We start from the raw sequence: 21,892 nt of genomic DNA on the forward strand, positions 1-21,892 counted from the left end.
TTACTTAATACACTAAACTCTAATATAGCATAGCCTGTATTTTCTTTAATAATCTCAGTGATTACAGAACTTCATTTTAAGTTTGTGACATCATATTTCACTAGTAACTTCTTAAGCCAATTCTAATGTTCAGGTACTGTAGTCAACAGTCCAATATTTCCTAGCTGCTCTACAGTTATCTTGCATTTCTTTTGCATAGGGACAAATGTGGTCGCACACAAAAGAAGGAAAAAAATACAGCCAGGCTGGAGATCATAAAAAAAGACCAGACAACATCAACAACTCACATAAATCACGCCAGTGTTGTCAAGGGCTCTTTAAAGCTAGAGGATAAGTCACAGTTATATGCACCGAAGATTTCTTCATACAGCCCTCAAAGACAGACATCTGCAGAAGCAGAAGATGGAAAATCACGGGACAATTTTAAAATCTACACAGAGGATGCTTCTTATCAGTCATCCCGCCAGACTGGTCAGTCAAGAAATTCAACCCATTCCTTGGAGCCTAATACTGGAGTTAGACACTTACAGCAGCCAAAGCATATTAACAATATTTCCCAGACTCCAAGGGACATTCGAGACCAAAACAGATACCTTCCACTGAAAGAGGAAATGTATGGCCTTTCCCATATCCCAGAACATCTAATGCATATTTACAATCAACCAATTGCTGTTCTTCAAACCTCTGACCTTTTCCACTCACCAGAACAATTGCATGCTGCTAAATCAGCAACTTTGCCAAGAAAAGGGCAGTTAGTATATAGCCCCATGATGGAACCCATGAATCGAGACAACTACATGCAAACATTACCCAAAATGCCAGGGCATTCTCATCCACAGCCTTCTGTTTGCAGAGATGAAAAAAGTACATTAGATGGCCAACAGGGCTTACCCTCTCAAACATCAAACTGGAGCCGGTACACTAATAGTTTACTGGAATCTGTCTCTGTTCCTGGGACACTGAATGAAGCAGTTGTAATGACTCCATTTTCATCTGAACTTCAAGGTATTTCAGAACAAACATTACTGGAACTCTCTAAAGGAAAACCATCTCCGCACCCTCGAGCATGGTTTGTGTCCCTAGATGGAAAACCAATAGCTCAGGTGAGGCATTCCTTTATAGATCTGAAAAAGGGTAGAAAAACGGAGAGTAATGATACTAGTCTGGACTCTGGTGTGGACATGAATGAGCATCATCCTGGTAGGAAACTGGAGAGAGAGAAAACTTTCATTAAAAATATGCCTCATTCTAAGATCCTTTACTTGGAAGATCTGGATTTGAGTAGCAGTGAAAGTGGGACCACTGTTTGCACTCCAGAGGACCAGGCTGTGAGACACATTCTGGATGGAGGAAATGGGCCTGACACAGAACAGCATGATGAAGAAGGTCTAAGAAGAAAAGCTGTAACAGGAAATCGTGAGTCTAGTATCCCTCCAGCTAAAAAAAGGGATAGACCATCTCTCACAAAAAGAGACAGCAAAACCAATATCTGGAAGAAGAGAGAGGAGAGACCGCTTATTCCTATGAATTAAAACACAATGTGCTTTGTGTTGTTGCTCTCCCTGCTGGTTAACGCCCTTTGGATTTCATGTGTAATTTTGCAGTGTTGGGTTCACAATAGAAACATTGTTTTCTAGTGTCAAGAAAAGTTACATTTTTTTAATACACAGACTGAGTTACTATGACCAACGGAGCAATTGATATTCAATGTGATTTCTTAACAGGGAAACACTACAGTTAAAATTTGCCAGTTCCTAATTTTGCTGACGGTATAGAGAAGGGCCACGTTTTAATTAGCCTGTCGTTCTTGGATGCATCTCTTGGAATGCACAGTGAGAAATGTAGGCACATCTTTTATTTTTTTTATACTTGTTTCTAATGTTTTGGTAGAGTGGTTAATGCCATTCCCCAGCCTTGTTCCTAGTAAATGTGACCATCTGTACAGTATTTTATATGTGACCTTTTGTAGGGATATGTCACTACTTCTTTGTATGAAGTTTCATAAATCAGTCTCAAGACACCAGCAGGTGAGCTCTGTTGGATTTATCAGCAAGGCTCTATAGCAGCACTGCCCTCTCTGTGTGCCCACCCACAAGCAAAAGGTTGCCATTCCCTACAGCGGTGGCAGAAGAAATGAAGTGTACAAGTTCTGTTGCCACTGTTGTTCACAGTCCCTGCTGTCTTAACTTAAAATGTTACCCGTTTCAGTTTAATCTGCTTTGTTGTGAACTGTGGATGTTGAATATCAGCATCTGCTATGAAGTGTCTGCCCCCAGCAGAAGATGACTGGTGCTGGTAACATTTGAAGCTACTGCAACTACTGATTCCAGTGGGCTTGTTTCAGCTTCATTCTCAGTTATAATCTTCTCTTCTGCATGCTGTTGAGCCAGTTGCTCTGAATCATAGTCTTCGGCTGCTGCAGATTTGTAAGTTAAGGTAGAGTGTGGCCCATAATGAAAAAGTATGCAAGTTCAGACGAATTATGCTTTTCAAATAGATTTCTTTAATGGGAAAGCTCGATATCATTGCTTTTTATTTTATGTTTAAAAAATTGGAAGATCATCAGAGGTTTATGTGCCTACATTTTGCCAGCCTGAGCTACTTTTGTCCTAGGCTGTGCATCACAGAGGGGTTAAACAGACTTTTACGAAGTTTTTTAAATGAGCCTGAGGAAGCGGATCTCAAAACTTGGTCTGTAACACAATATAAATACTGCTTATAACTCATCTTGGAGTTAAATTGTTACCAAAAGTCATGAATGCATGATATGTAACTAAGATATGTATAGAGGAAGGAAAAGGCCATCAGAATATTCTTTATTTTTAATGTTCATCTTGTCAAAGTGATAGATTCAACTTTGGCTAACAGAAAAGTAGACACACTCCTTAACGTGCTTCGTATAGTAGACCATCTTTCTGTGGCTTTTAGGTTACTTCCCTGATGAAATAAGTCCCAGCATTTTGGCTTTGGGAGTTTGATTATAAATCATTCTTTAAAAGCTTTGTAAATATTTCCCGTATAGTCTGCAGTGTTTAAGGTTCTATACTGAGACCCAAACATACTATGCGTGTTACTAAATTGAGGAGTCAGGTGTACTCCATGGTCTGCCCTGCAATACTGATGCCTCTGCCCCATTATTCACTATTACTGGACACTGGCACTCTCTGTGCCCATACTTCAGGATTTCTTTCCACAGAAAAACAGGGTGTGCGTATTTAGATCCAACCCGAACTTGCAGTCAGGATGTGGCAAAGGGTGGCACCCAAGACTGGGGAAATACCCCATGCAGCTGGGCTTCTGGGATCTTTTGCTTAGGAAACACTACTGTTAAATAGGTCTGTTCTTTTGGGATTGCCTGGTACTGTTTCTAGAATATGCAGAGTAATCTGAATGGTAATAGCAATACATCCATATCTCAGACTCTCTCTGGTATGCAGTTGCTTCATGAACAAAATATGATATTCCTGTTGAATTCACAAATGTGAAAGTGCAAAATAAGTTTGAGAGAGAGGTGTGCAACTAAATCTATAATTTTGTTTTGCCAAAAGAATCTGGTTTAATTAAACAATTCATCTTCTTCAGAGGTGAGGATGGCTTGCCACATATTAGCATGCCGTTGGTACTGTTTTTTACGTAACTAATTCATTATTCCTCTACAAAATGTGTTTTTACAATAGATACTTATTCAGTTCCACTGGATTTTGTTTATGACTTACTTTAGAGCCCCATACGGTGGTGTTTTTATCCTTTGCTTTGTTACATATATTAGGAGTCCATTAAATTTTGAATATAGGCATACATTTAGTCTGAAAGATAATTTGACTTTTGAGGTTTAAAAATGCCCTGCTCTTAGAGTTGCATCACTTCTGATGAGTCACTTTTCAAAAAAAGAATGCTATATATTCTGCGGAAACTAACAGAAGATCCCTGTCAAGCTAAATGGTTTTGAGATATCAATCAATATTAAATTGATATGTCTCTACATATATTTTTGTTCACCTACAGCAATTTAAATATATTGCAGATTCTCTGTGTTTTTAATGTGTTGTTTCATTATATATACCAAAAAGAGGTAATTCCTCAAACTTACTGCATCATTAAAAACTGAAGACAACAGTAAAAGGCTTTATACATGCAAGTTCAAAGGAATGAAGTTTTGCACTCCAGTGTACTTATTTTGCATCAGAGGAGGTATTTGTTCACCAAAGAAGGATTAGAAATGTTGAAAAGCTCAGCGGTAAGTTTGGGATTTCAGAAGAGCCATGCCTGAAGATGTCCTGATTTAGTGCAGATTCTTGTCTGCTATGCTAGCTGACTCAGAGCAGAGTGGAGTTCAATTTTGTACCATCATTCTAAATGAGCTTTTGGCTGTCTGCATTCAGTCACAATTTGACCCAGTATAGATGGTAGTACAAAATGTGCCCTTTAAAGGTCGTAGGCAAATAAGGGACGTTTCAGCTTTTAGCCAACACTGAAAGGCGGAAGGGAACAGACCTTACAAGAGCTGCTTACTGCTAGGCTTCTCAGGAGTAGGAAGAAAAATAGAATAAAAGCTTTCTGAAAAATAGGCATCTCATTACATACATAGAAGTGACCTATCTGTATATAAAGCATGTTCCCTTACAGGTTCTGAAATAGCTGTAGCATGTCTTTGGCAGTACACCTCACTTCAGGAGCTTCATTGTGGATTGGTATCTCTGCTAGAACTTTGCTCCTCCCTTGTCTAAGGTGGGTGTGGGCTTTTTTTTTTTTTTAAGTGAAGTAGTTAAATTGTCCAGGCATTAAATTCTCCAGTACTTAATTATTTTCTGGGGAGTGTATGCTGCAGTTCTGGTAATACCATTTTCAAGGCTGCCTTTATTGCTTACCATTGCTTCTATCCAGGCCAGTCAAGCAACAGCTACATTTGCTTTCTTCGTAGATCCCATAAGCTAACTTTTCTGTGTGTAACTTGCTAGCATTTAGCACATACTGTCTTATGCTGCTGGTAATGCTTCAAAGGCTTTGCTAAAGTCTAGTTCTATATTGAAAGCAAATACATAACGTGTTTTCTGTGTCAGCATATGGGAAACTAGTCTGTAGAGCGAAATTATTGGCTACAGTTGTATCTGGGAAGACAAATGATGTGTGAAAATGGTTGAAACCCCCAAGCACACAATGACAGGAAATTCTTCCTTGACCCTATCCTGAGCATTAAATCTTTGATTTTAAAAATCTCTACATAACTATACAATAATTATAAATACTGAATATAAATATGAAGTATAATTTTAAAGTATGTTGTCTGAGTCTTCATGTTCCAGCTGTATGTTAGAATTTATGCACTGGAAACCTATATTACCTCTTAGTGACTGGAATTCTTTTTGTATTTACATCCATTAGAAAAGGAGTTTAAGACAACACTGTGTTCTAAAAACTTTAATTCCAGAGATACCATACATGATGTACATAGGTAGAAAAGATAAAACATCATCACAAAATTTCTGTTTGTGGTCACACTAGTGCTTGTCTGTATTTCTATATATAGAATCTGTATGATTTCTATATAAGAATCTATAGGAAATCAAAGAACAGATTTTTTTTCTGCTGTCTCAGTGTTTCAACACTAACACAGGGCTAAAATGTCAGCACTAAAATTATGTCTATACAAGAAGTAGTAGTACAGATTCATGACAAACTGCTCCTGGAAAGACCATGGAAACACTCAGAGGTTTCCATGTCTTTGAATCTGGAGGTTGATTGCCTTGAGAATAAGAGCAGAAGTGGGCCATGACTGCGGCAACTGAACGAAACCCTTTCTAAGGAGAGAGGGATGGAGGTGGGGAGGAATGGAAAGGGTACAGCTTCTTTCTGATACTTGTTTTCAAACTGGTACTTGTGCTTCAATGGAATTGATTCTTTTTAAAGAATACAAACATTTGTGAGCATTTTGTCTTGATTCTTCATAAGATGCTTTTTGCACCATAATCTCCTGAAAAAAGTCACCTTTTACTTGGAACTGTGCGTACATGTATAAAGTATTTACAGAACACTCAAGACCAAATTTTGTCTCACATTTAAGATGAAAGGTGGTTAATAAACTTGAGGATGCTTTCCCCCCTGTTGTTACAATACACAATGTTGAGATTCTTCTCTTCTTGCCCAAGTGCATTACTGATTCCAGGTCTTTCCTGGTTTTGATAAGGTGGCAGATGGATTTAGCCAAGTCCTGTTTATGCAAAATAGCTATGTAGCTCAGGTCAGTTCTTTAGTGTATCATAAATCAAGGGAAGTGATCAAATTAAATAACATGCAGCTTCACGCACATTAAGCTTGTTAGGTTCCCTAGAATAAGCTCATTGGAAGTAGTTTAAAGATTGTTATCAAATGCCAGGTATTACAGAATTCAAAAAAGACAATAACTTCAAAAAATCTATTTGACTGAAAAGAAAAATCTATATAGTACTATCAGAAAGTAATGGAGAACCCTATGTTTGGTATCATACAAACCTGAAAGCACAACTGGATTTGATGGTTAGAGATACAATTTACCAATGCAGACCTAGAAAAGCTGACACAGAAAATAATCCAGGGTGTAGGAATGAAAACATTTAGTTGTTTGCTTTGCTTTTGTCCAGTAATTTGTACCAAAGCGGATGAAATGAATGGACACCAGTCTAAACTGTTCTCATGAGTTAAAAAGTGAAGTAGGTTAATAGTATTACTAATGTAGCAGTGTGCAAACTAAAATGAAGTACATAATGTCCACTGTCTGCTACTGCAAATGAAATGTTGCATATATAGAAAATATGACAGTAAGCCTGCTGAAGTGCCTTTCTCTTTCATCAGACTTATTTTATCAGTGGGACACCTGACTATCTGAAAAGCACACGTATATATTTTTTTCTGTTAGCCAAAAAGCCCCAATTCATACTTAAAATTATGTAGCTTTTATAATATTGTAAAAACCAGAGCTAGTGTTTTTATGTTGGAATACTGACTCTTGCATGTTGATGATGATAACAGTTGTAATCCCTATCTTTTTTATATTTTATGTTTGAAAAGGGGGGGAAAAGTATATCTTTAGTAATCTAAAGAGTTGTATCTTTTAAAAATGCATGTGCAGGATTTGATTCAATTTAAGAGTAAGCATCTTGAAATCACTCGATTTACAGGTATGAAACTGACTGAGATTTTAACTTCAAAAACAAAATTAATATACTTTTTTATATGCAAGTTATTTGTTTGATAAAAATCCTTTTTCAGGTCCTAACCTTCCTGGCCAGTAGAAGCAGAGAGCATATGGAATTAGGTACTCAATTCTTGTTACAGTCCTAGAACCAATTTGTATTTCATTTTGGGGCCTAACCTGCATTGTTTACATAAGCCAAGCATCTACAGATTTTTTTGTTGTTGTTGATTCACTGAAATTATACATAGGCAAAACACAATGCTAGGCCTACAGAGTTAAAAATGACTATTCTTTTATAGTAGCTCATACTGGTTTGTACTATGCTTCTAACAACAGGCATGCATATTTTTGCTAAAGAATAAAAATGAAAAGTATGAGGTTTTTTCAAGTGACTTTAATCTGAGCTTCATTTTCTTTTAAAAGCAATATTCAATGTTTTCTGTTAAAAAAATGTTTGAAGCCATTTATTTGTAAGCCTGGCAGAGCAAAGTTGTCATAATTCTTAACATTAACACTCTCGGCTTAAAATTATTTTACCAAATGAAATTTTTCTCAGTTAATTGTTAAGATTCTTTGAACATTTGTATACTCTCCCTCCCCAAATACACTGGTACGTTATTCCTCATTTTAACGGATTTAATTCATTTGAAGCACATGTTGCACTTCAGTCTGTATTACAACAGTAAGCAAATATTTTCACAACATCCTGGTATGGTGTAGAAAGGCACTTTTTAGTGCTCCTTAGAGCATGAAGCTCATTAAAACCCAACTCTGAGGTGCTGAAGCATAGATGAGCTGATAGCGCTGGCTGTGCTCACCACCTTGCATGTTGGAGCCATACATTCAAACAAGCACTTCATTTCTTTGGCAATCATTTCCCGAAACACTCCAATACAGATATTGCTCATTTGGAAGATGCTTAATATCCACCATTTTTTTAAAGTATTTCTATCTTTTTATATTTTGTCAGAGGTGTCTTCATTTCTCAATGTATTTACTACAGTATCAATGTATCTGTTGCTGAAAATGTAACTAAGATTTGTAAAATGTTACAGCTTATGCAATATAATAAATAGTTTTAAAAAGTTACCAATGTTTTAATTTTTATTTAAATGTCCTTGAAGTAATACATTGTCCAGGAACGTACCTATCTCACTACATACTTTATTTGCTAAATACCACTAAAAATATATATTGCTCCGATTGCCATCATTCCAATGATGAAAGAATGTTACTGTCCTCATCCTCAAAAATTTATCAGTTCTTAATTTGGTCACAGTGTCTGTTCCATTTCTACTGAAGAAAGACATCTATATTCACATTAAATCGGATTCCTCTTTCTTGATTAGGGCAGCCAAACATGGGTCTGGGATTATTACTTTCGTAAGTAATAATAAGTTTTAATCTTTATTATACTTATCAGGAATAAGTATAATATGATAAAACTATAAAGCTAAATTTATTATATTGCCATTTGAGAAATAATTTTTAGGCTTGGTAATTCTTTGGCTTGGACATATGTATATGCAACTGAAAATGCCTAAGTTTGAGTTTCCTGTTTAACATTTGGAAGCTTAGCTCCTCTTTTGAGCATTAGCTATCATTAAACCCTAGTACGTCTTGTACAGTTTATCTGAGAGTATAAGTAACTTCTTTTCTGTGTTAGTTTGCTTTTTGTTATTACTCATTGAAAACAGCAGATTTGATACCACTATTTTGGCAATGTTAATATCAGTTTAGCTTCATTTATTCAGAGTTGTAATAAGATACTTTATCTAATTGGTCTTTCAAGAATATAAAAGCTTTTTGCATTTTATATTTCTTTATAGAATAAGTTCTTTGATTGAAGGTTAAAAATTAAAAATAAGAAATAGTGTCAATTTTACAGGTGTATGACTTTTTTTTTTGAGACACATCTACACCAGCCATATCAGTTCCTGTGTTTATTTGAGCAGATTTAGTCTGAACGTTTCCCATAGCACCGACTTAATTTTTCTAGTAGCTACGGTTCATGACATCTGATTATTCATTTATTAACTTGTTTCCTCTTCTCTATAGTAGGAAAGTAAACATATAGCTGTGTCATCTAAAACAAGATAATCATGAGCTAGTATGCAGTGGAATTCCCTCCAATAATAAATTTATTTTTGCTGTTTTACTGTTCAGATGATTATGTTTAGGTAGTCTTGTTAAAAGCCTGCTTTGATGGTTGGCATTTCTCATATCCTTATTGTCTCTTTTTGAGGAATGGCTTGCTGCACCCAGATTGATTTCAAAATTCAGTTCCCTAGGATATCTTAGAATCATGGAATTATCACAGTCCATATCTTTTTTAAAAGGATCTATTTTGTTCTTGTTGCTACGGTCAAACTGGTATGGGCTTCTCTCAGCATTATGAACATAATCCTTTCTAGGTCTAATGGTATCAGACTTCCTGGAAAATGATGTCTCAAAAGAGCTTAGAGAGTCTGGCACATCTTTGTTACAAAGTTTTTTGAAGCTACTTTGAGAACTTTCTGATGTATGTCCAGATAATGTTTGCTTGAGAAATGATCCATTTCCAGATACAAAAATTTCTGGTTCCACTTGCTTTGCATGTTTACTAACATTTCTATGAGAACCTGTTGGGCAGATTTCATGTTTGGCTGGCGTATCCTTCCAAATCAGAGGATTGTATACAACATACTCATCAATAGGACATGTGTTTCTTTGGTGCAGTAGCCAACTGTCAATACATTCCCTATGAAACTTAAAAAAAAAAAAAAAAAAAAATCAGCTGTTGCATGATAATACTTTTCAGCTAAATATGGGCTAATCAATTAATTGTTCTTGCATGTAACAGTGATTCAAAAAAGCCTCTTCTCTAAGTTGATGTGTGCAAACCCAGACTAACCTCACTGATCACCAGGGAGGCTATGTTGCTGATGTATATGATGAATAGATTCTAAACTTTGGATACAGACAGACTGAAAAAAGTTAGCTAAGTTTTACTGACTGCTGTAAACTGACGTTTAAATCACATTTCTTAAGGTGCTTCAATCATCAAGTGACTTCAACTAACTCTTACAGAGATATAATTACATACATGTTCACTAATACAAAGAATCAGTGCTGACTCCGCTAACCTTCCCTTTCAGGCCAGTTCTGTTTTTTACTCTGTTCCATATCAGTTGTGGATCTAAAGGGCATTAACCACTGAGATTGTAACAAAGACCCTGCAAGTGAACAAATCAAGGGGTTGGATTTATATTGCTGCTATCATGTCTTCAACGAAGAAATACTTCTAGTCAGGTAAGATAGCTTTAGTTAAATAAATTTGAAAAGGGGTATCTTCTGGGGACTTGTTTAGGTATGCTGGAACAAACTAACGAAGATGAACCTACCAGGTAGGCTGGGTAATATGTAATTCTAAATTAAGAAATTTACTGCTGACTTGCAGAAGGCTCCCCATATTTCAGACAAACTCATCTCCTTTTTGCAAAAGTACTGAGAAAAATCAAGGTTGCACAGCTAAATGTCTGAAATTAGAAACCACTCAGCAGATGTAAATGTGCTTCTCAAAGGCTGGCAGGGTGCTAACTCAGTATGATACTAGCTAAGGATGACAGAAAGAAGCTGCTTAATTTGGCTTCAGCCCATTAACTAGCAAACCTGGACAGACAATATTCCAACATTTCAATACCCCAGAGACTAAATCTTTGCAAAATAAGTCTAAATTAGACTAGATATTTAAAAATTTAGACTAGACTAATGTTTAAGTTTGCTCAAGAGACTACTGAGCTCTTGCTGAATGCATTGGGAATTGGAGGAAAACAAATAGTGAACCAAACTCAACTCCTAAGCAAATGTGCAATGAAGTAGAATATGTGCAGCCACTTCCCACATTATTCACAATTTGTTCTGTAGAAAAGCAAACATCAATAACAACAGGGAACTGTGAAGAGTATTTGAATTGTCACTAATACTCATACAATATACATGTCCTTGATACAATATTTGTTTCAAATATTTTTCATGTTGTCCAAGCTCCAAGGATAAGAAACCAGACTGAACTAGTTCACAGTCTGGTTCATCACTAACAGAGAATCATATATCAGACCATTTCATTTTGCTGCTCCCTGCCACCAGTTTGTACAAACTGATTTTTGCTGCCACTTCTGACCAGTATGCTTCCTGTGTCTTAAAGCAGATATTAAGACTTGGGCATACAGTTAAACCAGCACACAAACTTGCAGACTAGCCACATGAACACCCTTATCAGTGGTCCCTTGAGGGTTCAGTTAAATTATGTGTTGGAGGGTATCAGTGTGAGTTGTGGAAAAACTGATGTGCTATAAGCTAACAAGTTAAGACTTGGCTCTTTAACATTTAGAGGAATTTACTTTCTCTTACCTTATGATTACATGGTAGGAGTCTTACATGTTGACCAAGGTGAAAGGGCTTCAAGCAGCATCTACACTGAATACCTGGAGCAAGTAAATGACTATGTTTTCTAACTCGAATGCTGGGTAAAGATTTTACAATACTTTTTGGGGTACAACTAGTCCTAAAACAGAACAAACAAAAAACAGTTTAGTAAATTAGAAACAATAAATAAAACTGAACACTTAAGAATGATAAGTTGGCTTTTGATAGAAATTTCTCTTTAATAGTACCTTTAATTGTTGAATGGGATAAACAATCCTCTAAACCACAGCTGCTGTGAAAGCCATTCCAGTGATGTTGATACTACTATGACAGGCATGAGCAGACTCACCTCCCAGAAAACAAATATGTTCATTTAGCCTGAACAGCTGCATAATATATGCCATTAAATCTTACCCAATAGTTTCTACATCAATTTCTCTGAACAAGAAGTACAAAAGTTTCTATGACCCAAGCTCAGAATTTGTAACAGGGACAAGAAATTAACCCAAATATTTTAATTTCTTGCAAAGCTACCTTTGTTTTGAAATTAGGTGGGATCATATCTTGCTTTCATTTGGATCCAGATTCCTAATTACAGCCCTTTAACCTAATCCTGTAGTCTGCTTTGGCAGTAAGTGGCATTCTTCTAGTTTTTAATTATCAGTGCACAATGTTTGCATAAACATCTCAGTAAATCATTCTTCTTGGTAGTTTTTTAAATAGTTTTGACAAAGGAGTAAGGCAGAGATAAAATCTGGTCAACTTTCAAATAGTGGTGAAGGTTTTTATATTGTATAAAAGAATGACTACAGATGTTCATAACACAAGGGTGCAGAAATATCTGCAGTCTTTGATTTGAATAGTACCAGTTCGTTTCTGAGATGATTCTGGAATGTGACTTTCTGAGGTTTTCTAAATGTTGATCTTTTATGCCTGCAGCAACTACATCAGGTAGTACTGTCTTCCTGGTGAGAAGCCTTGTACGTTGATGTGGCAGATACAGAGAAGAGCAAACATTTTTGTTTCTCTCTGTATGATGTGTTTCATTTCTGTACAATGAAGCTATCAGTTCTCATCATGATTTGTTACAACAAACTTTTAAGAGTGAAAAATTGATGGCTTTTTTAAAAAATACTATTAACCAAGGGATATTTTGACTCTGAAAACTTTAAATATTTTTTCAGTATTTGTAGTATAAGCATCTAAATCATGTGAAAAGAATTACTTAGTTTGCAAAGTACAATTGATTTTTAACTTTTAAGACGATTTTTTGCTTTATTGGAAGTATTAATTACTATATGCTGTTTTAAAAATATATTTATTGCTCTATGTATAGTAATTATTATTTTTTTCAGATACTGCTGAAGTAAAGAAACTGTTTAGAGAACACTTCCCATTTCTCATTAAAAGTAGTATGGAAAAAGACTGGCTCTTACTTCTGAAGATGTAATACTGCTTCTTTAGAATTATTTCCTGGGTTAAAGCTTTTAAATTTTCCTCCTTGGGCTGATAATTCTGAAAGCTGTTCAAGAGATCTCCAACTCTTATTTCTCTTCTGTAATGTGCAAAAGTAATTGAGATAAGCTGAGCTCAAGATATAAGCTCTCTTTTAAATGATGGAAAGAGGTGCTGAGAACAATTCAACAAATTTGTTTCCTATTTTTGTTGAGGCAAATACAACTAACAAACATCTTTAGTGAAATCTCTTATTCAAACTTTTGCAAAGCCTGGAACAAAAAACATCCAAAGTCTTGAACTAAGACTTGAAGAAGTTCTCATTGTTTTTAAGACAACTCGTAAAGCAAACTTGAAGAGCTAATATTTCTAGAAATCTAGAAACAAGGTAGTAGCAAAAATTAGTTCAAAGACAAGTTTAAATGTATCCATTTTTGGTTGTTATGGTAACCTGAATTCACTGATTTTCACAGCTCTGACTCTACATAGTGACCTAATGGCATAAAAGAACCAGCAATCTGTAGAACAGTACAAACTCATAGTGAAACACTTGAGCTCCTTAATTTTGTGGCTTCCACGTTCTAGTTCTAGGCCGTGTCATTTACTGCTGGTTACTATAACCCTTTTTTTGCATCACCTTGCCAACTAAAAGGCCTTATCTACACAAGGAAACTGGAAAGGTAGGTTAAGTAAGCTAAGATGTATTTGCATCTACTGTCCACATAAGGGTGCCACAATTATAACTTACACGGGCAGAGGATAACTAAGCACTTTTAGTTAAGGTGTTAAATTTTCACATCTCAATATCCTTCTATATATTGCTTTTAGCCAAGTCTGATTCAATGCAGGTTCTGCATGATTTATCTAAGGAAAATGAGATGAATTAGTACTATATAGGTCAGGGTAGGATACAAAAAAGAAAACCTGTTTGGTACCTTTCTGAAGACAAAAACATGTGGAGAATGGTGAAAGCCAATGAAACATTCATGACATAGGTGATACTCAATACACTCAGTGCACCTAAAAGGAAAAACAAAAACACAGAGTAAGGAGTTAGGATAACAAATAGTTAGCATTTCATGATACAGTGGTAGCTAAGTTTACTAGTTGGAATAGGACAATCCCAAATACATACTACAGAATTGTTCTGGATATGTACCGCACAAAAAAGGAGTTTAAAAAATGTTATGCTTTAATGCTTTTTACAATTTTAATGTTTTCTTTACCAATGATGTTTGTTTACATATAAGGCACATGTTGTGTATGCATGAGGGGGAAAAGTCTTCATTTTGCTAAACTATCATTTCTTTCATAAAGAAGTTTTGTGGACAGGCTCTTCAGGAAAGTAATTTAAAGTTAAAGTAGAATAAAATCTAAGGTTATGCTATAAGGTTCTGTAATTTACAAATGAGGATTTTTATTATTCTAATTTATTTGAGAGCTATTATAATTTTACAGGGAAAAATCATCTTAACCTGAAATGATCAAACATATTCTTGACATTTGATGTGAACTTGATTCAAAGCAAACATGAAAAAAAATCCATTAGTCCACATGATAACCTTGACAGACAGTTATAGAAGTGACACTGCTTATCTTGACCAAGGTACTGTTTAGGCAGGAAGCTAATTAAATTGCTCATGGTCCTCAATAAGTCCAGTCAGAGGAGTCCAAGCCTTCTGATAAGTAGTGGTGATATAAGAAGCGCTTTAGGTCTTCCTCAAACTGAACACTGGTAAACCAGTAGAGAATTCTAGAATGATGATTCCTTTCACACACCATTAGCAATTATGTCTATTATTTAGATTATTTTATAACATGAATTTACCAGAAATTAACTGCAGTTGAATCAGAAGAAATAATATTGTCTACTCTGTGGATGAAATTGTTCACTTGCTTGTAATAAAGACAGAGGAATAGTCAAAAAACTGTAAGATATACTCAAAAACATAACTGTCATAACCTTGATTTAAAAATACCTACTTGTAGCACCTTCCCACAATTGGAAATACTCTGCAATTATTACAAGGAATTCCAAGGTGCCTGTCCAGTCTTGCTCTCTCTGTTGCAGTCACAAGTTGACTAGAGTTTCTAAATTCTTCTAGAATGAGCTTTAGAGGTGCAAATTCTTCCCGGCAGAGTGGACACTTTACTACAGAGTCAGTCCCCAGTTCATCTTGGTGGTCAGCCCAAATTTTCATACATTTTATGTGTACATTGTTACCACAGCTGTATCTGCAGAAAACAAATGACAATTTCCATAATCTTTCTATAAGCAACTAGGAAAATCACAGCAACACTAAGCAGTATTCCCTCTTCCTCCTCCCCCTGCCCTCTACAGTTTAACTGCTGGGACTGCTGAATTTTCTAGATTGGAAAGGGCTATGACAACTGTCATATATTCTTCTGAATTGAAGCTACCTACACTAAGATTCTTGTAACATTCTGTAATTAGAAATATAGCAAAACAAAGAATGATTGTATACTTAACCTGCAGTAAGTGATGGGAAGCATCATCTTTAGCAACTCCTCCTGACAAATGGGACAGACATCCTCTATACCAATTTCTTTCTGATGAATGCATCTATCATTCTCCTCATGTAATGCCTGTGAGAAGAGGGTTTTCTCAGGATTTAGTGTCTGTTCCTGTTGTAATCGCTGAAGCACATCCTCAATTTCTCTTTCCAGAAGACCCAGCTTAAAAGCATCTACCAAAAGTAAATACAAAAATTAAAGCTTTTTGGCAGAACTCTGCACTTACCTGTAATAGCTCTCCATCTATAAAGTGCTGTAGGGACCCTTTCTGCCAAATATATTTGGTATGTTTCAGCCCCCAAAATGTCCTAAATCATTTTATATAGCTTGCACAGAAATTATAAAAATATTGCTTATGTGTGCTCTCATATAAAATGGTGTCCAAGACAAAAATGAATCCAAGAAGTTTCTAAAGAATGAAATTTTCAGGAATAACTTAAATTTGTTTCACTAAATATGTGTATTAGTCAAAACAGTGTTTCAGTCTGAAAGGCCTTTACAGAATTGTTTAAGCCTGAGTAAAAAAGTTCTTAATTCTGAGCATTGGAAATGAACACCTGTGGAAGTATTTCTAGAAATATTATTTATTGGAAAAAAAAAGAGCATAATGTTTTTATTTCTCTAGTGGCCTCTGTTCAAAAAGCTAAAATGCTTTCCAAACACCAAAGAATTAAGCCTTGCACTGTCATTTCTGACACCACACACCATTATATACCATAGCAAGAAAATAGTTCAGAATGCTTCTGTTCGTGAGTTAAGATGAAATCCTGCTCAGTTCTCACTGAAGTTATTTTGCCTGTACAATAGTTCAGAAAGCAAAGTGTTCTAAAATCTAGTTCTGTTAGAAAAATACAACCTAGGTTCTGACTACTTACAAGATGTTTGGTTTTGCATATGTACATGTCTTTTGCAGCAACTTTTTGGATGCTAGCAATTCTTTAAGGTTGGTTTGTGTTAACCTGCTCCTGTTATGGCTACTACCCAGGAAAAGATATTTAGACTAATTATTTTGTGAGATATTTAAGTTATTCGATTGCTCTTTCCACACAAGTTCTATGAAAGGCACTATAACAAACCAGCTGAGAATCTGGCTCATAATAGCCTAAGCAGTGAGAACTTTTAAGGAAATGATCCTGATTCAGGTCAGAAAGCTAACCAGGGTATACAGAATACACCCTCTGTATTAGAAAGCTATTGTTTTGGTGACAGAAGGTCACAAATATCAAAATCAGTGAAGGATTATACTTTGTACAGCTTTCCTTCCACCCATCCCTGGAAATCTGAGGGGGAATTTCCATGACATTGGCAGTATTCATGAAATACTGCAGTCCAAATAGAAATGCTGCCCTAAACTAGAAAAGCCATGGCAGTTATTTTAATTTATGCTGAAGGTCTCACTACAAAAAGGTAATCAAAGATGAACTATACTTCTATAGACAATTTCTTATAAAGTGAAGCACCAAATTTGTCTGTGACTACACTTGGTAATTGCTAAAGTAAGCATCTTGAGAGCATTCTGGATTAACTTCAGTACAAGCTGCTTTTATAAATTAATAGCCTTTATTATATATATATCTGAAATTGTTTCACTGTTTGGCTTTTTCCATGTTTACATTTTTCCTGAAACTACAGTTGTAATCAGTGACATAACACAGTGTTATCATAAAAATGAAATGAATTGGAAAATGCCTAAAGGGCACTAAACTTTTTTTTTTTTTTTTTTGAGGTGGAGGAGGGAGAGGAAGAGAAGACAGACAGTGATCTATACACAAATTTTATCCAAACTTTAAATGCCCAAAGCAATATCCTCTGAAGTTGGTAAGCTCTACATGCAAGCCATAAGAGTCTAATACTTACATTCATGATCTCTTGGTAATCGGTACTTTTTCAGCAATATCCTACAATGTATAATCAAAATATCTAGTATGTGAAAATATCAATCTAAAGTTACCTGTTATTTCAGTTTTACAATATAAGTGGAACAGCTAAGAGTCTTACACAGACTTACGTTATCTTCATGTAGCAATTTGTTCAGTTTAACAAATTTAAATGAAAACCGCCATCAGAGGGATACTCCCACTCCGAGCTCATATTCCTGTCACTTCCTGAGCTTGATTCTTTCAGTGACCTGGTTACTCTCACTAGATTGCAAAAAACTTAGACAAGAGAGTAAGTAATTTTCTGTTGATTTAGTGGGTTTTGATTCAGTCCATCAAATCCCGAGATAAATAATACATCCATAATAGGGAAAAGAGAAGGGGACAACTACCGCTGGCAGCAGCAAACCATTTCTGCTTGTCAGTTAAAAACCTTAAGGAATAAAAAATTACAAAGGTAAATAGGTACTGGTAAGATTTGTAGATTTCAGCTTGTAAACTATTTTCTAGTACTGAAATTTAATCCTTAATCACGGTTGTGCTAGCTTATTCTTTACACTTCGTGTTAATGGATGTGGTTGAGAATTGAATTCTGATTATATCAGGCAGTTTATCTGACCCTGAAGAATTCCTGGGTTCATTCTAAATTCTCCCCTCAGATTTATGCAGTTGTGCTTGAAACTGCACGAGTTTCTTTATAAGTCTGAAATATATATATCATATAGCAAAGAAGTGACAATCTGGATCTCATGTGACTATTTTTGATATTACATTCATATGCACACCTGCTCTGATATGTATTTGCTTTCTTTTCTGGCATTAAAAACAAACAACAGGCACATGTTGTTCGTAATTCCAGCATGCTGTGTTGGTGCCACTGATGTACATATATTTTGCTCCAATGACTGCCTCAGTTTTCTTTGGCAGAAATAAATCTGAGCATACAGATAGGCTCTGAGGCCTGGACAGAGAATCACCACACCCACACCACTCTCAGATTTGACATTAAAATTTAACACCGGAGCTTGCCAGGTAAGGTGTTTTGACCTCCAAGAGTTCCCATGTTGCCGCCAGCCCTTCCTTAGCCCTGCTGTCCTTACGCCGTGCTGCTCTGCCCCGTGGGGCACCGACTCACCAGCAGATGTGCTTGCAGAGGGCCTTCTCCTTCAGGAAGGCGGCGCAGGTGCAGGAGTGAGGCTCCCCCAGGAACACCTGTCAGGGACAACACGAAGCAGCAGGCCTTACTTACGGCCGCCGGAAGGCAGCGGAGCCGCCCCCACTGAAGCGGCAGGGTCTGGAAGAGGAGCCTGGCTACGCCCGCTCCCCCAGGGGAGGGGAGGGGAGGGGAGGGGAGGGCGGCCGGCCGGCCGGCGGGGCGCACCCGCAGCGGCGCGCCCTCCTGGCCGTCCTCCTGCAGCAGGAACGCGGTGGGGCCCAGCTCCCGCACGACGCGCATGGTGCTGCTCAGCGCCCGCTCCTGCTGCCGCCGCAGCGCGGCGCTCCCGCCCCGCCGCCGCCGGGGCATGGCTGGGGGGCGCCGGCGAGCGCGGGGCCAACGGCCGCAACCGCCGCTGCGCCCGCGTGTGCGTGTGTTCCCATGGAAACGGCAGGGCTGCCACCTCGCCCCGCCCCGCCCCGCCCCGCCCACCAGCCCGCACGCGCCTAACCGTCCGCGCGCGGCGACGGTTAACGGACACGGGGGTTAACGCTGGGGGCCGCCGCGGCAGCCTGTGCTGCTGGTCCCGAGGCCTCCCCGGGGTGGCGCCCGGCTCCTGCGGATTGTCTGCAGCGTCGCAGTGTTGACGTTGTAAAGCTGTGAGCGTTTGTGGTAAATCGTTAGTGTTGTATTTGCTTTTCGTTATTGGTGGAGCTTTTCCAGAAGATTAAGGATAGCCTTCTCCTCTAACTTTGTTCTCTGTCGCTTGACAGACCTTGATTCTCTTCTAACACAGTTGAGGTACACGTAGTTTATTATGTACTTTTTTTGTGTGGCTGAACCACTCTGAAAATCTTGACCAGAAGGATAGGTGGGGGGTTTTGTTTGTTTTGCAGTCACTAGGGGGAGCTGTTGCACCTCCTATAGGTTTTTCAACAAGTATCTGTTAATTTTCATTTTCTGTTAAATATTTGTGTCAGTTCTTCAAACAATTAGTAGTCTCCGTGTTGAAATCACTTCCGTAGATTTTCCTGGAATATAAACAGAAATACTGCAGTAATAGGGATCCAGCACCCCTTTATTTATTATGTTTTTAAAGGCACAGGAAAGCCTTTTCATTTTCTGCTAGTCTTCTCTGAAGTGTCTCTTTAGTTTAGAAACAGCTAAGCCCTGCTGGGAAGTGACAGTGATGGAGCAGAGCTCCCAGAGGGGCAGGAAGAGTCGAGGGTAGGGCCCTGAGGGGTGTGGAGGAGACAAGTGAAGTTACAGGAAGGCAGCCAGAGGCTGGGGTCTGGCTTTGTGCCACGTCAGCATGGATCTGTGTCTTGGATGGTGGGGGAAGAGTGTAGATGAAGAAAACCTGATCTAGCTGCCATCCCCTGATCTAGATCGATATGGAGGTGGGCACAAGGTTAGACAGGAATCTGTCGAATACCAGGCTGTGGAAGAAAGAGGTGGAGACCCTGGCAACTGGGGCAGAAAACGATGGTGTAGAAAGCACTATATGAGTACTTGGTACAGGGACTTGAGTCGAGTGAATTGGTCACAAGTTTGACTTGAGCCAACTCAAGTGGGCAAGTCAAATTGGAAGGGCTGAAGTGACAAATATGAAATAAGGTCTGAAAATAAGTGTAGTAAAGACTGAGAGAGAACATGCTGCATGAGGTCTTTGCTTTTCTTTTTAACTGAGTGGTGTGTCAAATAATCCTATGAGTTTATTCTTTCAACGAGTTCATAAAGCCCCTTCCAGCAGGGAAGGGTTAAAGGGTAGGGAGCTGGTAAAATAGCAATGGAGCAAATCTCAGGATTTGCTTAAAAATGTTTGCACCAACAGAGCGTAATACTTCAGCTGGATATGACAGACCTTTTGTAAAGTATTTTGGATCAGCTCATTCATGTCCTTTTCTTCATCCTCATGACTTTGTCCCCATCATCTCTCCTGAATAATGTTTTAGGAAACAGAAAATTACTCTTCACAAAAAAAAACAAAAAACAAAAAAACAAAAACCAAAAAAACCCCCACCTTTTTCTGTTCCCCACTAGACCTAAGATCTGTTACTGTTCAGAACCATACAGCAACATACCAACAGCAAGTCTTTTCTCCTTTGATTTTAACGGTAGCTAAGCACAATGTGTTGTCTTCTGGATTTTACAATTTTCAGTTTTTAGTTCCTGTTAAAGTTCTTACTAGCCTTTTGACTGGAGGTGGTATACTGGTGTTTTCAGTACTTTTACCCCTGTAACTTACAGTCTTTCTGAAAATGAAGTGTGCTATACTGGTGCCTTGTTTTCTTACTTTATTAGTCGGCCTAGGAAAAAAGCTTTGAGTTCATTTGCTACTACTTTCATACTGTGGATCTGAGGGCCACAAACTCTGGGTAGCGGAAAACTCATTTGAAGTCTTTTTCAGAGTGCACCCTGAAAAAGGTTCAAGGCCTGAACCTTAGTTTAAGCAGTGTAAGTGGTGCTTTAATCAAGTGGTTAGAGGATTTTCAAGAAAATTATATATGTAAATTAAGGAAGTAGTATAGATGTTTAAGTCTTGGAAATTCTAAATAGGGAAATAGATAATGATTGTTATTTGCTTTGAGTGAGGTGCTTTCATTACTTGAATTATGAATAGCCACATCCGTAGCATATTTAAGAAATGAAGTTAGATGGACTAGCAAGAATGTGCAAAAGTACTGGAAAGATTCAAGTTTGAGGACTGGATCTAGCAATGTATGTACTTTGCGTTGCTTGTACATTTGGAAGATAGGATTATAAACGTAAACACACACATTACTATAAATAAATATAATCCCTTCCGTCAAATGGATATAAATTCCCAGTGCGAAGGGGATGACAAATATGACATCTATGATAGAGAGTAGGCTCCATGACACTGCAAGAGCATTTCTGGCAGGAGGGACAGATGTCGATGCTTGTATGAAGTTATTCTTTAGTTTTGCTTGTTTAGGATGACCAACATTCAGTGATATGTGCCACAGGCTTTACCGTATTGTAAGTGTAGTAGATTTACAGCTACATTGTAAAAACCATATGCTTAAAATATCCACAAGTCATAGTATAGGAAGTCCTTCTACAGAGCAAATGGGAAATACTGTTCTAATTTAGTTGCATGTGTGTATATACATACATGACATGACTGATCCTTTCTGTTTGCAGGCATGAATTCTTCTGTGACATAATGCAAGGTATGTCATTTTCCTTGTACAAAGTGATGACTGCCCTTTGAACCATTGTTCTTCCAGAATCAGTCTGGTTATTTCTTCCCCTTTTGGTCTGTTG

General features: G+C 37.4%; 2 protein-coding genes across 4 annotated transcripts in view; one reads left to right on the top strand and one right to left on the bottom strand.

Moving 5' to 3' along the window:
* FAM171B (family with sequence similarity 171 member B) overlaps positions 1 to 8,260 on the top strand; it is a 32,722-nt gene extending 24,462 nt beyond the window's left edge. For all 3 annotated transcript variants that reach the window (XM_064515055.1, XM_026110257.2, XM_064515056.1), the window contains one exon: positions 200 to 8,260. In XM_064515055.1, the coding sequence (XP_064371125.1) occupies positions 200 to 1,532 (1,333 nt within the window). In that variant the 3' untranslated portion in view covers positions 1,533 to 8,260. The remainder of the gene's footprint in view (positions 1 to 199) is intronic.
* ZSWIM2 (zinc finger SWIM-type containing 2) lies at positions 5,404 to 19,061 on the bottom strand. Its single transcript, XM_026110259.2, has 9 exons — positions 18,827 to 19,061; positions 18,581 to 18,657; positions 17,426 to 17,466; positions 15,525 to 15,741; positions 15,017 to 15,268; positions 13,969 to 14,053; positions 13,015 to 13,133; positions 11,564 to 11,717; positions 5,404 to 9,919 (listed from the first exon to the last, which is right to left on the bottom strand). The coding sequence occupies exons 1-9, from the start codon at positions 18,968 to 18,970 to the stop codon at positions 9,272 to 9,274; spliced, it is 1,737 nt and encodes a 578-aa protein (XP_025966044.1). The 5' UTR covers positions 18,971 to 19,061; the 3' UTR covers positions 5,404 to 9,271.
* Positions 19,062 to 21,892: the final 2,831 nt, after the last annotated feature.

Source organism: Dromaius novaehollandiae, chromosome 7, assembly GCF_036370855.1.
Source record: "Dromaius novaehollandiae isolate bDroNov1 chromosome 7, bDroNov1.hap1, whole genome shotgun sequence".
In the NCBI taxonomy this organism is placed as follows: Eukaryota; Metazoa; Chordata; class Aves; order Casuariiformes; family Dromaiidae; genus Dromaius; species Dromaius novaehollandiae.

Bases quoted from the DNA above. Each gene is read 5' to 3' on its own strand.
- ZSWIM2 (XM_026110259.2), bottom strand. From the start codon at position 18,970: ATGCCCCGGCGGCGGCGGGGCGGGAGCGCCGCGCTGCGGCGGCAGCAG. The intron at 15,742-17,425 runs GTAAGTATTAGA...TACTTTTGGTAG, and splicing joins ATTACCAAGAGATCATGAAT to ATGCTTTTAAGCTGGGTCTT. The intron at 9,920-11,563 runs GTAAGAGAAAGT...TTTTTTTTTAAG, and splicing joins TCCTACCATGTAATCATAAG to TTTCATAGGGAATGTATTGA.